Genomic DNA, 13588 nt, shown 5'->3' with positions numbered 1-13588 from the left:
ATTGGTATTCACTAACTCAGGATCTTCAACAGTAACTAATTGGATTCATTGTTCAATCCAATAGCTTAATCGTATTGATGCACATTTTTGTGTATATAGCTTTGGATACAAAAAATCAAAACAACAACATTCTAGATAGTGAAAATACTCATAATTCGTGCATTTAAAAGATCAAAATCTAAATTTTTGATAGAACTAGTATAACGCACGTGCTTTGCACGTGAACATGTTGTTGTATTTAATATTATATTATTTAATAAATTATATATAACCATTAAAACTTATTTTATTGTACTATGATTAAAAAAAATTAACTTATAACCATTAAAAGTTATTATATTACCTTGTTTGATAATTAATATCGCTTAGTAATAAAAAATAGATGGTATAAATTAAATATACTATTATTTATAAAAAGTACTTTATATAAAAATATTGGATCCTTGAAAAATATGAGACATTTACTTTCCAACAAAAAGTGCATGACTCATAAATTTCAAAGATCCAATATTTTTTCATATAAAGTAATTTTTCTAAATAAAAGTATTTTTAATTCATAATCTCTACTTTTTATGACTAGGACGATATTATAATATCGAAAAGGGTAATAATCGTTATAATATAAAAAATCAATCACTATTTATACTATTATTAATAATTATAATTATGTACAATATTTTATTAAATAAATAATTTTAATATTTTATTACAATTAATAATTCTTTTATAATAAATTATAATATATTTATTAATTTTATTATCATATAAATTATAAATTATTAATATATTCTAGCGAGTGGGCAAATATGTTGAGAAAAAGAAGAGATATTAAAATATAATTCTTTTATGACTAAGACAATATTATAATATCAAAAAGGGTAATAATCGTTATAATATAAAAAATCAATCCTTATTTATACTATTATTAATAATTATAATTATGTACAATATTTTATTAAATAAATAATTTTAGTATTTCATTACAATTAATAATTATTTTATAATAAATTATAATATATTTATTAATTTTATTATCATTATAAATTATTAGTATATTCTAGCGAGTGGACAAATATTTTGAGAAAAATAAGAGAAATGTATATGTCTCATAAATTTCAAGGATCCAAATTTTTTTATATAAATTAATTTTTCAAAATAAAAGTATTTTTAATTTATAACATCCAAATTTTTATTACTAAGATGATATTAATTATCGAACAAGGTAATATTCTTTTCAACATATAGAAATAACCCTTATTTATACTATTATTAATAATTATAATTATGTGCAATAATTTATTAAATGAATGACTTTCACTATTTTATATAATTAATAATTCTTTATAATAAATTATAATATACTCACGAATTTTGTTATTATTATAAATTATTAATATATTTTAGTGAATGACCAAATAATTTGAGAAAATAAAATGGTGTATAGTTAATGAGAGGTTATGGATTATTAGTTTTATAATTAATGATATAATTTTGAGTTATAAAAAATTGAGTGGATAAAAAAGAAAATCAAAATTTTGACATGGGCATTCTTTTTTATAAATAGTATAGATTTAAGGGTTTTTATTTCTAGCCTCATTTGTTTACTCAACTTTACCTATAAACCCAATCACTATTGCTTGCATCTTTAAACTCAATTTTCTTTTTATATTTGTTTTTAAACTCAAAATACAATACTTACATATTGTAGGCTATCTAAAAATCACGACAGATAGCTGGTCTCTATCAAACCTCAATTAATATTTCGATAATGAAAGTTACAATCAAACGACTTTCACAAAAGCTGCAAATTGAGGACTTTTCACATAGATCGAGAGGAGTTACAATGCAACGATCCTTTCGCCAACTGATGAAAACTCTATTTAGTGGTATTTACCATCAATTGCGAGAGTTACAATCTGACGACTCTCACACCTCAAAACAGCTAAAGCGAAGATTATTGAACAATGGTCTTTTGCAACGCTTTACAGAAGAGGTTACAAGTCATTAGCTCATTCTAAATGCATAACTCATCTTTGCGTTTCAGTTCTTGAAACGCAAGCGACCCCTGCGTTTTCAACCCTCGGCAAATGAAACCCAAGCGGCCCTTGCGTTTTCAGCATCCAGCAGACACCCAACTCTGCGTCTCCAATCTAAGACGCAGAGTTAGGGTCCTTAACGCCGATCTGGGCGTTTGATTCATTCAAACATGAGTCGAACGGTTTCAGAACCGTTTTCTCACGATCTGAGGGAATCACGCCCACTTAGGAGCGGATTAAGGGGTGGTACACCCCTTATCCTCCTATAAAACCCCAACAAACTCAACAGAGTAGGAGGTTAAAAGTTTTTGGAGTTCAGATAGGCTAGTTCTTCTGGGATTTTATTGAAGTTCGGATCGGCTACAGATCTTTCACAACAAGAAGATCAAGTCTTGGAGCATCTTCGGCAACAGAAAATCAACTTGGCTATTAACCTAATTTTCAGTTCAAAATCAACTTCGTTACAGAGTTAAAACTCATTCTGAGTTACAAAACTCGTTAAGAGTTCTTAATCAAACTTGCCACGCAAATTAGTTGTTCTAGTGAATTGAGACGTGTGGATCGTCAACGGAGAACAAATTCGACGCGAGCATCCGAAATACTCCATCGCCACCGTGAAAAACCCAGAATTAAATAAAGGGAAGAATTCAGATCAATTTTCTTCTCTTTTGTAATCAGAAAATCCAGATTGTAATTAAATTTGAGAGAGTTGTAAACATTCTTTGTCTAAGCAGTTAGAGAGAATAAAATCAAACACGATTCTTTCATCGTATTCTTATTACAAAATTTTCACCAAACACATATGTGGCCCCCCTAAGTTTTTCATTAAATTCCAATTATACCCTTTTAGTTTTTATCTCATGTAAGTGGACCCCTTTAAAAAATTTAAAAACTTAAGAAAATGAAGAGAGAGAGAGAGAGAGAGAGAGAGAGAGAGAGAGAGGTTCCTTAGAGGTGGAAAAGAGGGAAGAATAGGAGAGGGAGAGAGAGGGGTATTGGTTTAAGTGAGGGTATTAAAAGGGGTATTTTGGGATTTTTACCATGTTTGTGTATAAATACAAGTGCTCTACCTACTATATTTTGGAATTTGGGTTTAAATACAAAAACAAAAAGATAATTGGGTTTAAGAATACAAGCAATAGTGATTGGGTTTATAGGTAAAGTTGAGTAAACAAATGGGGCTAGAAATAAAAACCCCTAGAATTTAACTTGCAATTAATAAAAAATGAGGACTTTGAGGTTGAAAACAAAATCATCAGGTTCTTCAAGTATCGATTCCACAAGCTCTAAGAACTAAAGATAGAGCAATTAGGGCACTGAGCAAACTTCGACGCCATTGTTGAAGATGGAGGCGAGAAACCATGTTGGAAATTAAGGTTAAGTCTGGAATTAAACAGAGGAATTTAGATGTGTTGTTATTTTAATTTTTCAATTAGGCGTTTGTAAAACGATGTGCTTAAAGCAATATTTAGCCTACTCCGTTGCAAGGATCCCAAGGTCAAACTACTTCCAGGAATAGCAGTACAGTACTCTGGTGTGCACCAACCCAGTACTGTCAAGATCTCCTCGATCTATAAGACATTTCGGTCAAGGTAAAAGATCCCTCGATCTCAGAATATTTCGGTTCAAAACATTTCGGTTTTAGGGTTCCTGCGGGCACATTTCTGCAGCAGCAGCACAACAACAGCAACAACAACGTCGATTCGACGTTCGTTTTCCAAGCTCGCATGTGTATACCGACGTTCGTATTCTATACTGACGCTCGTATTCCACGCTCGAGAGAGTTTCCAACAACCACCAAGAGCTACCCAATGGCGCTATTTATAGGCCTCTAAGGTCAGCTCAAGAGTCACACGTAATTAATGTGACTGTTATAATTCTCAATGGCAATTAAGATTGTAACATCAATGCATTAAATTGCTCTAAATACTGTTGTAACTGCTGCATACAGTAACTCCTGAATACGAGGCAATCAATGGACGCGTTGTTACGAAACACGATGGTCACATCTCAGCAAATCAAACGAACCTCGTTTGACAAACGAACATCGTCAAACAGGTGAACCTCGTATGACAGACAAACCTCATCGAACGAGCGAATATCGTCAAACAAGCGAACCTTGTATGACAGACGAATCTCGTCGAACGAGCGAACCTCATCAAACAGGCGAACCTCGTATGACAGAAGAACCTCGTCGAACAAGCGAACCTCGTACGACAGACGAACTCCGTCGAACGAACGAACATCGTCGAATGAGCGAACCTCGTCGAACGAGCGAACCTCATCAAACTACGAGAACGCTAGGATCACACCCTCGTACGAATACGTAGCTCGTTCGCATGCCGCGACGTAGCCTACGTGGCAACCATAGTGGCAGCTAACGTGGCGCCAAACAAAGCGTCACTTAGCACCTCAGCCCGATTAGTCCCGTTCCCCGGCCCATTGTCCCATGGCCCACGACCCACTAGAACTTATGAATGATTAATTCGAATAAAACACTTATTGGCTTGTCGTTGGCAAGCCTCAAATAAGGGACATTTTGAAACACCAAAACATAAACTTTCCACTAGGCTACTAAGCATTTATGAAAAGTATTTGTAGTTAATATATATATATAGCTTGAAAACTTATTTTGGAAAGCAGTTTTGACCAAAAAAATCCAACAAACCCTAATTCAAAGTCAGATCAGATAAATTGATTGGAATCAAAAGTTAGAGATGTTTGTAGGCGAAGAGGACGGAGAAAACGAAGAGAAGGGAAGAGAGGATTTATATGGGGTCAATGATTTTGGAGTTCAGTCTCAGATGGGGGATCAGCTACAGAAAGGAAGAGAAGAGAGATGGGGAAAGAGAGGAAAGTGTTTTGCGTAAAACTGGGGGTATTTTGAGGCTTTTGCTCCAAAATGTACATGTGCAATATATCCTCACTTTGGATTATACTATTTGAGCTTAAAGATAAATGCCCAAAGATGATTGAATGTAAGGATATAAATAATTGGAGGGTCTTTCCCCCATTTATGTTTAAACCCAAGTATTTTTATCTATACCTACAAACCCAAGTATTTTTATCTATACCTACAAACCATAACAACTATTTGTATATTTGTCTTTAGAACATATATATATATATGAGAAAACGGGAGGTGAGCTGGCAGCGTAGGAAATTTCCTACGCTGCAAGTGTATATATATATATAGAGAGAGAGAGAGAGAGAGAGAGAGAAATGGGTATGCTTGGTACCAAGCACAAAACAAGCACAAATTTTATGCTTGGTAGTGAGGTGACATATTCACATCCACTCGTTCTAATTCTCAACCACTCCCCAACCCATATAAATGTGGGTCCCGATTTTAATGAGTGGAGGGGAATATGACACCTCACTACCAAGCATAAAAACTTGTGCTTGGTACCAAGTATCTCATGAGATTTTGAGGAGATTAATTAAATATCATGAATCCAAATGACAAAGGTAGCCCTTACTTTATTATGAGAAAAGGGGCAAGCAAAGTCATGTCACACAAGGCACAACTATGCTTGTTACGCCTTAGGAATAAAATAACTATGATACTATTAATAGTATCCAACATGTGTATACTATTAATCTAATTTTAAAAAATCGGAACTTAAAAATGAAATTCTGAATGGATATATTTGATCTCCTACATGAACTTCTTACAAGCAACAATATTCAAAGGGATTCAATGTTCAACTCAATGTTCTAGAGTTTTAGCTCTGGAGTTGTATCATATATAGACTCTGTTATACGAAGACAGGGTTACATGTGCTGAAAGTATGATCTATTGTGTTTTTGGTACCCTAACGGAATGTGATCAAGCATTACATTTTCCAGAGGGATTCGATGCAAGGTTCGAAATTCTAGAGTTTTACCTCTAGCGAGACATGCATGTTTTTTATGTGCCGAAAGTATGATGCCTTCTGTTTCTTTTTGCTGCAGTGGAATGTGACGAAGAATTTTATTTGCTATTATTTTGCTTTGAGCAACACAGTGAAGTAACTGGTTGATTATATGGTTCACTGATACTTGGTCTTGGCCACAACCAATTGCTAAAGCCATCAGTTTGATGGGACTTGGGCGTATATGCTCAAACGATGGTTATTTATTCTGATGGCCGTCTATGCATGTCAGATCCCTGATCTTCGGAAACCTGAAAATAAACGAGGCCAAGCACACGTGACATGTTAGGTACTGAAAAATTTTCCAATTTTATGGCTCTGATATTGATCAAAGCAAGAACGTACTTGGGAATTGGGATGGAGATCTTTGTAACTCCGCAGCTCAACACTTAAAACTCGGAGGCCGGAGATCTATCTTATGGAGATACGCGCGAAATTTTATTTTACGTTTATAGGTATATTACCGGGGGATTGTTCAACAAAGTCGTTGTAGTATAGTGGTGAGTATTTCCGCCTGTCACGCGGGTGACCCGGGTTCGATCCCCGGCAACGGCGACATAGATTATTTTTGACTTCTCTTTTTCTTAAAAAAAAAATACCAGGTTGGGATTTTCTTTTTCTGAGAATAATTTGAAACAGTTCTGATTAGAACGTGGTGCTCTCTGCACTACCCCCTCCAGATATCCGACAAACCATCAACCTCCTTTCTGTCACTTTCACTTCCTTCACGTGTTAAACTCCCAAAGCGAACAAGTCCAACAAACAACAATTATTTACACAACTCCCCCTCTTTTCCTCCGCCACTACTTTTCTTTCCTCCCTCAAACTCCGAACCCTTTCAAATTCAACCCCCATCTCTCCATGATCTCCGACGCCGGGCGATGCCGTCGAAGAGAGAGCGACTCGCCCGCTTCATCTCCCGCCTCCGATCCAAACGAACCGGTTCTTCTCTCGTCGTCCAAACCGGGTTTCCGACCTCCCTAGCTGATCTGGTCGTCAAAAATCGTGCTAAATTCCAAAAAAGGAGGAAACCCTCGAACGCCTCCGAGATCGATGCGGCATCCACCGCCGCCGTACGATCGGAATCCGATGGTTCCGTCGACCGCCTGGTCACGGCGGAATCCGATGGTTCCGTCGACCGCCTGGTCACGGCGGTTGAAACCCCCAATGAAATTGATAAGGAGGTTAGGGTTCCAATGAGGAGGAGAGGGGACGGGTTAGGGCTAGGGTTTTTGATGGTAAAGGTGGCGGCTTTGGTGGTTTTGGCGTTCGGGAGGAAGTGGGTCGTTGCCGGAATTACGATTTTGGCCTTTGGTGTTTTGGTTATTGAGTTGATTGGGGTGAGATTGTTGAAGTTGGATTTTGTGGAGAGGAATGCAGTTGAGAGATTCGATTTGAGAGGAAGGGGATTAGTTTCTCCCACTAGAGAAGTTGAAGTTGATGATCATCAGCGTTCTGAGTGTTTGGATTCGAGGAGTGATGATTTGAAAACTGTCATTGAGGGTTTTGATTTGAGAGAAAGAGAGTTGGTTTCTCCGATAAGAGAAATTGAGCCCAAGAATCATCTGAATCCTCCGCAAACGGAGAGAAATTTGGGTAATCCTGAAGATCGCAGGGTATTTGTTGCAGCTGAGAGTGTCATCGAAAACCAAGATCTGGGCAGTTCACTAAAGCCCGAGAGGAAGAGGCTGTTCAAAAAGCTTTTCAGGAGAAAAAATCGCATGAAAAAGAACGAGAATAACTCAAGTCCATCTTCAAATGATAGTAGAATTTGCAATGAAATACTTACAGAAGAAGAAGAAGAAAGTAATGATGATGATGATGATGGTAAGGAGTCTGTTGATGAAGATTTTTTAAGCTTTCAAGATTGCAATGAAGTCGTTGAAATAGACACAGAGGACATTAATTCTAATGACATCGGAGATGATGTTTGTGAAGTTAAATTGAAAAGGTGGTGGAAATATGTATTTTGTATTGTACTTCTTTCGGGTCTTTTAGGAGGTAAAGGTTTTGCATTGTTCTTGACTATAGCTTGGTGTCTCCTTTCTGTAAGCGCTGGAGCAATGTTGGTGAAATGGAAGATGGTGTCAACAGATAGATTCGTGCGATGATTTTGCTCGGTTTTTTTTTTAATAATGTTTGTGGCTCCTTAATTAGGGAAGGAGGCCTTTTACATGTAACAAGATTTGTTTACTTGTCAATGCTCAGGATGTTGGAGGTGTGAAATGGTGAAGGTATGCATAACAAAACTGTTAATCAAATTTTATAGTTTCTTGCTTGCAATTCACTTTGATATGTCTCTTGTTGATGGTTGTTTGCTTGACGTTATGCTTTCTAGGTGCCTTTGTTGGTTACTGTTAAAGTTTAGGGGACATGGGAGGGTGGTCTTATTACCGGGACAGCAGAATTGCTTTGGAACATAAGTGGAAGAAGAAATTCTACATTGACAACTATATGACCTACAATGCTTTGTGTCAGAATATTGGGCAATTAAGAAACAAGATGAACAGAAGAATGTGCTGAGCAAAAATGAGAATGTCATGATGGACGAGTAAGCATTAGGGATAGGATAAGAAAAGTTGGAGCATGCTCCAATTGAGGATAAAATGAGAGAGTGGTTTTAGATGCTTTGTTCATGTTCTAGTGGACCATTACATACGCTAATCACTAAGTGATAAGATTTTAAGTAACGGGGAAAGGAGGACAACTTTATGCGCAAGAGATCTTGATAGGAGCCTTTAAGAAGGATAGGATAATGATCAACTTCCCTCAGCATAACGAAGTAGGAGTAAAATTCATCATCGAGGATCCAAATGTGGGGATAAAAATGTAGTTGTTTGTTGATGAAGAATCAATTTCTACTTGCGCATCAAAGTTCACAGATATTATGCAATCTATGATCCGGTGTATAAAATATTGGTCGATATATCGGGTTTTACAGCAGCCCACAATGATATTTATAAGTTTATAGCATTTTTTTATTTTAAGAAAAATTTCTGATATTTCGGCTGATATATGATATATTCAAAATGAAATTCCATCTGTGTCCACTTACCGTGAATTTCAATTGGCACTTCAGGTTTTTGACATTTCGTATCGTCCGTCACGTTTCAAAGCTTCCCGTGGAGAGGGAAAAAAACTCATTATTCAGTTGGACGATGACTTATTTCATTTCATTATACACAAGTGGTTGCTCTTAACATGAATTTCAATATTATTTGTTTCACTGTAACCTGTGCATGCACTTTGTTTGCATCTGTATTTGGGGGGCGGCGGGCGAGTACGTATATGAGAAAAAAAAGAGTCATGTCCAGATTATTGTAAGTTATTTTTAGTGGGTTAAAAAATTGCTCAATTTGTAATTGTAGTTGTAACGAAACAAACACGTGCAATGAACTTGTACGAATCACAATCGCGATTGCAGTGGCAGATGTTCACACAAAAAATTCTGATAAATTCTTTATGTTGACTTGCCTAGTGTCGGTATGCCTTCGTATTCCAATCCTGATAAATTCTTCGTGTCTTCTTGTGTGGACTGAAGAACTTTTGTAAAGATATTATAATGAAGTGGTCCTGCAATGAAGGATTCTATATGCTTGTAAGACAGCAGGATGAGGTGGTATGATGTTGACTCTCGGTCTCGTGAAGAAGAGGGTTAATTGCACATATACCCCCTGTAGTTTTGTCGTTTCGCACTTACTGCATTTGCAGTTTCGTTGTTGTAGATAGACCCTCACTAATGTCAAAATTTTGCCAAGGGTTAAAGAGTCAGATAAATTAAACCCAGGGGTCTACTTGCAACAATGAAACTAGATGGATAGTTAGTGCAAAACAACGATACTGCGGGGGTGCTACGTGCAATTAACTCAAAATATATATTAAAAAAAATACTTGTCCTTAGAATGAGAATTATGAAGGTGGTTGAGTCTTATTATATGCTTTGTGTCTGCCTCTTATCTCGTTGTTCCTTAAAGTAGGCAGTTGTGGCCCTGTTATAAATAGTAGCAGGAGGCTCAAGTTTTTGCCAGAGCTCTCACTGTAAAAAACAGAATCCTGGGAATCCAGAGGAACTGCAGTTTCTATAGCATAATTTCAAAGGGCTTCACCTGGTATTGTCTATTGATGTTTATTATTATACATGTATGTATGCTAAATTTGCATTAATTCAAATATGAATTTGCTAAATAACATCCTTTTGAGAGTACTTTCATACCTACTCAGCTACGCTTGATGTTATGTTTATATATAATAAAATACTGGCTTTTTTTAGGGATAATAATGGTAATTTTCGTAGAGGCCTTTGATGTTTTGCATGCATAGCCTTCAAAATTAGTTGTTTTAAAAAAAATTCCTTAACTGATTAATAAACTTGGAAAAATAAACTTATTTGATGGTTGAAAAAGTTGGATGCTACAATCTTATACAAGAGAAAATAAATGTTATTACAGCATGAGCTAAATTCACTTGATACAGAAGTTAATTGCAAATCACGCTTTAACCAAGAAAATTCAGTATCCATCTTCTATTTCACCAATAAGCTTAACCTCAGTGACAGTATTTAATCACAGAATTTGGATATAAAACGTATCACAATCCCCCTCCTCTAATCATTATCACTCGAGTAACTAACTATAACGTTTCTTTACAACTATACATTGGCAACTAGATGTATTCCTTGCAACTAAACAAAAAGTCACAATTGATAAATAAACTATTTCGTTTACATGGATCTTTCGTTGCACTGTAAAATCTAGTAGATCTCATGGATGCAAAAGTGCAAGTAGCGGTGGGTGTGGGGTGGGCTGGGCCGGTTCAGGCCCATGACCCGGCTCACCGGGTTCAATGTCGGGTCGGGTCTGACCCTGGCTAGCCCGGGGCAGAGTAGGCCGGGCCTAGTTCTCTGATCCTGGGTCTGGGATTGGACCCAGCCCGGCCCACGACCAACCGAGGGGTTGGCCGAGTTGGGCCTGGTCCATGGGTCGTGGGTCGGCCTATGATTTTTTTTCAACATTTTTCTAATTTTTTCATTTCTAATTTCTAAATTGTATTAATACCTATTAAATTATATTTAAATTATTTTTTTTCCTATTTCACTCTTTATTTAAAATAATATACACACGCATAAACATAAACATCACATAGAAAACATCACAAACGCAAATATATGTGGTTCAAACTTCGAATGAAGACCTACGTTTTCTCGGGAAGTTAATAACTATTCTCTAGTTTAAATTTAAATTACAAATACAATAGGAAAAAATATGTTAATCATTATTGTTCAAAGAGCCGAATTCCTCTAAGTTATATTTGTCAAATTCTTTAAGAAATGTCTTCTTTGCTGCTCTTGTGACTGTTCTTCTGCATCGAGACGGATCAATGGTGGATTGGACCGGGTTGGGCTAGGTCATGGTGGTCAGGTCAATAGTAGACCAGCCCTATTTCTCTGGTCCCTGGTTTGGGCTAGACCTAGCCCGGCCCGTGACCCGAGTATATCAGGCTCGACCCACTACGGGTCAAGCTGGATCGTGGCACATGGCAGGCTGGGCTGGGTTAGCCCACGGGTCAACCTGGCCCACGCCCAACCCTAAGTGCAAGGGGACGGGGGTAGGTTTTCTTAGGATAAACCCTTCGTGAACAAAAACTTTAATATTGTCTCTTACTTACATCCCAAACAATTTTTAGTATCCCTAAACTCAAAACTCCGTCTCCTGGTTACCTTAATGACTATTTCACCGTCCCACATTAACACGTAGACTATTAAATTCGTCTATGCTTACTCTACTAGCTATCACATTCATTACCTAATAACCACTTTTTGATTATTTCTGTGTGGGTGATTTGAATCCACTGAGAGAAAACTGAAAGTTTAAGAAATTGGATGAGACTGGAAATAGTTATTGGTAAAGGGCTGACTTCAATTGTTTATGAGATAAAATGAGACTTCAAGAAAAAAGGGGTAAGGCGGAACAAATTTCCCTTTTTTTAAGGACCCAAAATATGGGACCAATGGAGGAGACAGGTGACGTGTCCCCTCCCTATTGCATAATGAGTTGGCCATGCCAACTCATTATGCAATAGGGAGGGAACACCTCACATGTCCCCTCCATTGGTCCTATATTTTGAGTCCCCATAGCAGCACTTTTTTTTTCGTAATGAAGGCGCGTGGAAGGAAGGTAATACTTCGAATATTTAAGATAATAATGTTGGGCCCACCACTAGGTCGATAGATTGGGCCAAGCCCAAGCACATGTCACATGTGCCTGCTTTATCTGCCCATCAACATCCACCCGCATGGTTGCAAACAGTGTTGCATTTTGTCTCTCTGTGAATGATTGCGATTTCAAACATTTTAAGGGGAACAAGCCTGATTTTTTTTAGAAAAAAGGATGGATTAGCAACATAGTAATCCAGTCAACTAAATTAAACAAAACAAGCATGATTTTTAATTATATTATCTTTCCATTTTCTGCGGAAATTAAATCATAGCGACGTCAGGTTGATGCAAATACTGTATTCCTAGCACTTGATGTTATGTATGAGCCCTTTCTAATATCCGCATGTCAAAAGAATCAACATTATTATAGCTTAGAATTATAATCAGTGTTAAGTAGTATATTGGGTTTTCTTGATATTAATCCCCCTAATCTTTCATCTGAAAGGGTTTTTTCCGAAAGAGTTTTTCTAATGGGTGCTCTTGGACAACCGTTAATGTGAATTAAATACCACAAATACAGAAATATTTCTAATAGTTTTGATTTGAATACAATCAATGATTCTCTCTTTTCCTCATGTTTCTTCTCTCTTTCCGTAAGTGCTTTAAATGTCATCATACTTGCTAAAATTGATTCTTCTTCATGTTTACTTTATTATGTATTTAAATCTCATTTTTAACTTTGATATCCTTTAATATTCTTTTCCAATAAAATACCCCCAACTTTACTTTGTTTTTTAACTTTAATACCCTAAAATTAAAAAAAATTAACTCCGATGTCCCAAACTTGTAAAAAAATTTTGGGGTGTCAATTTAAATTATTGTTAAACTTTAGGATATTTTGGGGCAAAAAGAAATGTATCAAAATTCAATTTTATTGAGCTTTGTGGTATTAATTGGGGAAAAACAAATGTGGTACCAAACTTTAAAATGAATTAAATTTTAAAGTATCAAAGTGTAAATAACCTAACAATTACAGCAAATTGTGAAGAGTAGAGGCTAGAGAGAGAAGCTATATTGGAAGAAAGAGAAACATCGATGATATTAAGCCGTATTAATTTGAACATTGCAAATAATTCGATATTTTTGAATTTGATCCACGTTAACGGGCCCAAGGGCACCCGTTAGAAAATTATGACCCCTAAATCTTAATATCTTAAAATTAGTCACCAGAATCTTTAAATGTTTTGAAATTAGTCTCCCAAATATTTACAGAGTAAAATTAACCTTAGAAATCTTTTAACTCTATTTACAAATTAGCCCCTCTAGTTAAAAGTTAACCATGGAGATTTCATTTTAAAAGATTTAAAAGATGTCAGAAACAAATTTTAAAATATAAATATTTAGCATACTAAATTTAAAAACATTTAAAATTTCAAGGACTAATTTCAAAACATAAGAATTGGAGACTTTAATTTCAAAATAAG

At 36.0% G+C, this 13588-nt stretch overlaps 1 protein-coding gene and 1 non-coding gene across 2 annotated transcripts; both read left to right on the top strand.

Annotated features, from left to right (window-relative positions):
• On the top strand, positions 6434-6505 carry TRNAD-GUC. The gene has a single exon. It is a non-coding gene; the product is annotated as a tRNA-Asp (tRNA).
• Positions 6662-8240, top strand: LOC109833093. The gene is made up of 2 exons (XM_020400644.1): positions 6662-7042; positions 7079-8240. Exons 1-2 carry the CDS (start codon positions 6832-6834, stop codon positions 8059-8061), a joined length of 1194 nt encoding a protein of 397 aa, XP_020256233.1. The 5' UTR covers positions 6662-6831; the 3' UTR covers positions 8062-8240.

Source organism: Asparagus officinalis, chromosome 3, assembly GCF_001876935.1.
Source record: "Asparagus officinalis chromosome 3, Aspof.V1, whole genome shotgun sequence".
Taxonomy (NCBI): Eukaryota; Viridiplantae; Streptophyta; class Magnoliopsida; order Asparagales; family Asparagaceae; genus Asparagus; species Asparagus officinalis.
This window is presented reverse-complemented; position numbering and strand designations above follow the sequence as displayed.

Coding starts and splice junctions, on each gene's coding strand:
- LOC109833093 (XM_020400644.1), top strand. CDS start 6,832: ATGCCGTCGAAGAGAGAGCGACTCGCCCGCTTCATCTCCCGCCTCCGA. Junction 7,043..7,078: donor CGTACGATCGGAATCCGATG/GTTCCGTCGACC, acceptor CGGAATCCGATG/GTTCCGTCGACCGCCTGGTC.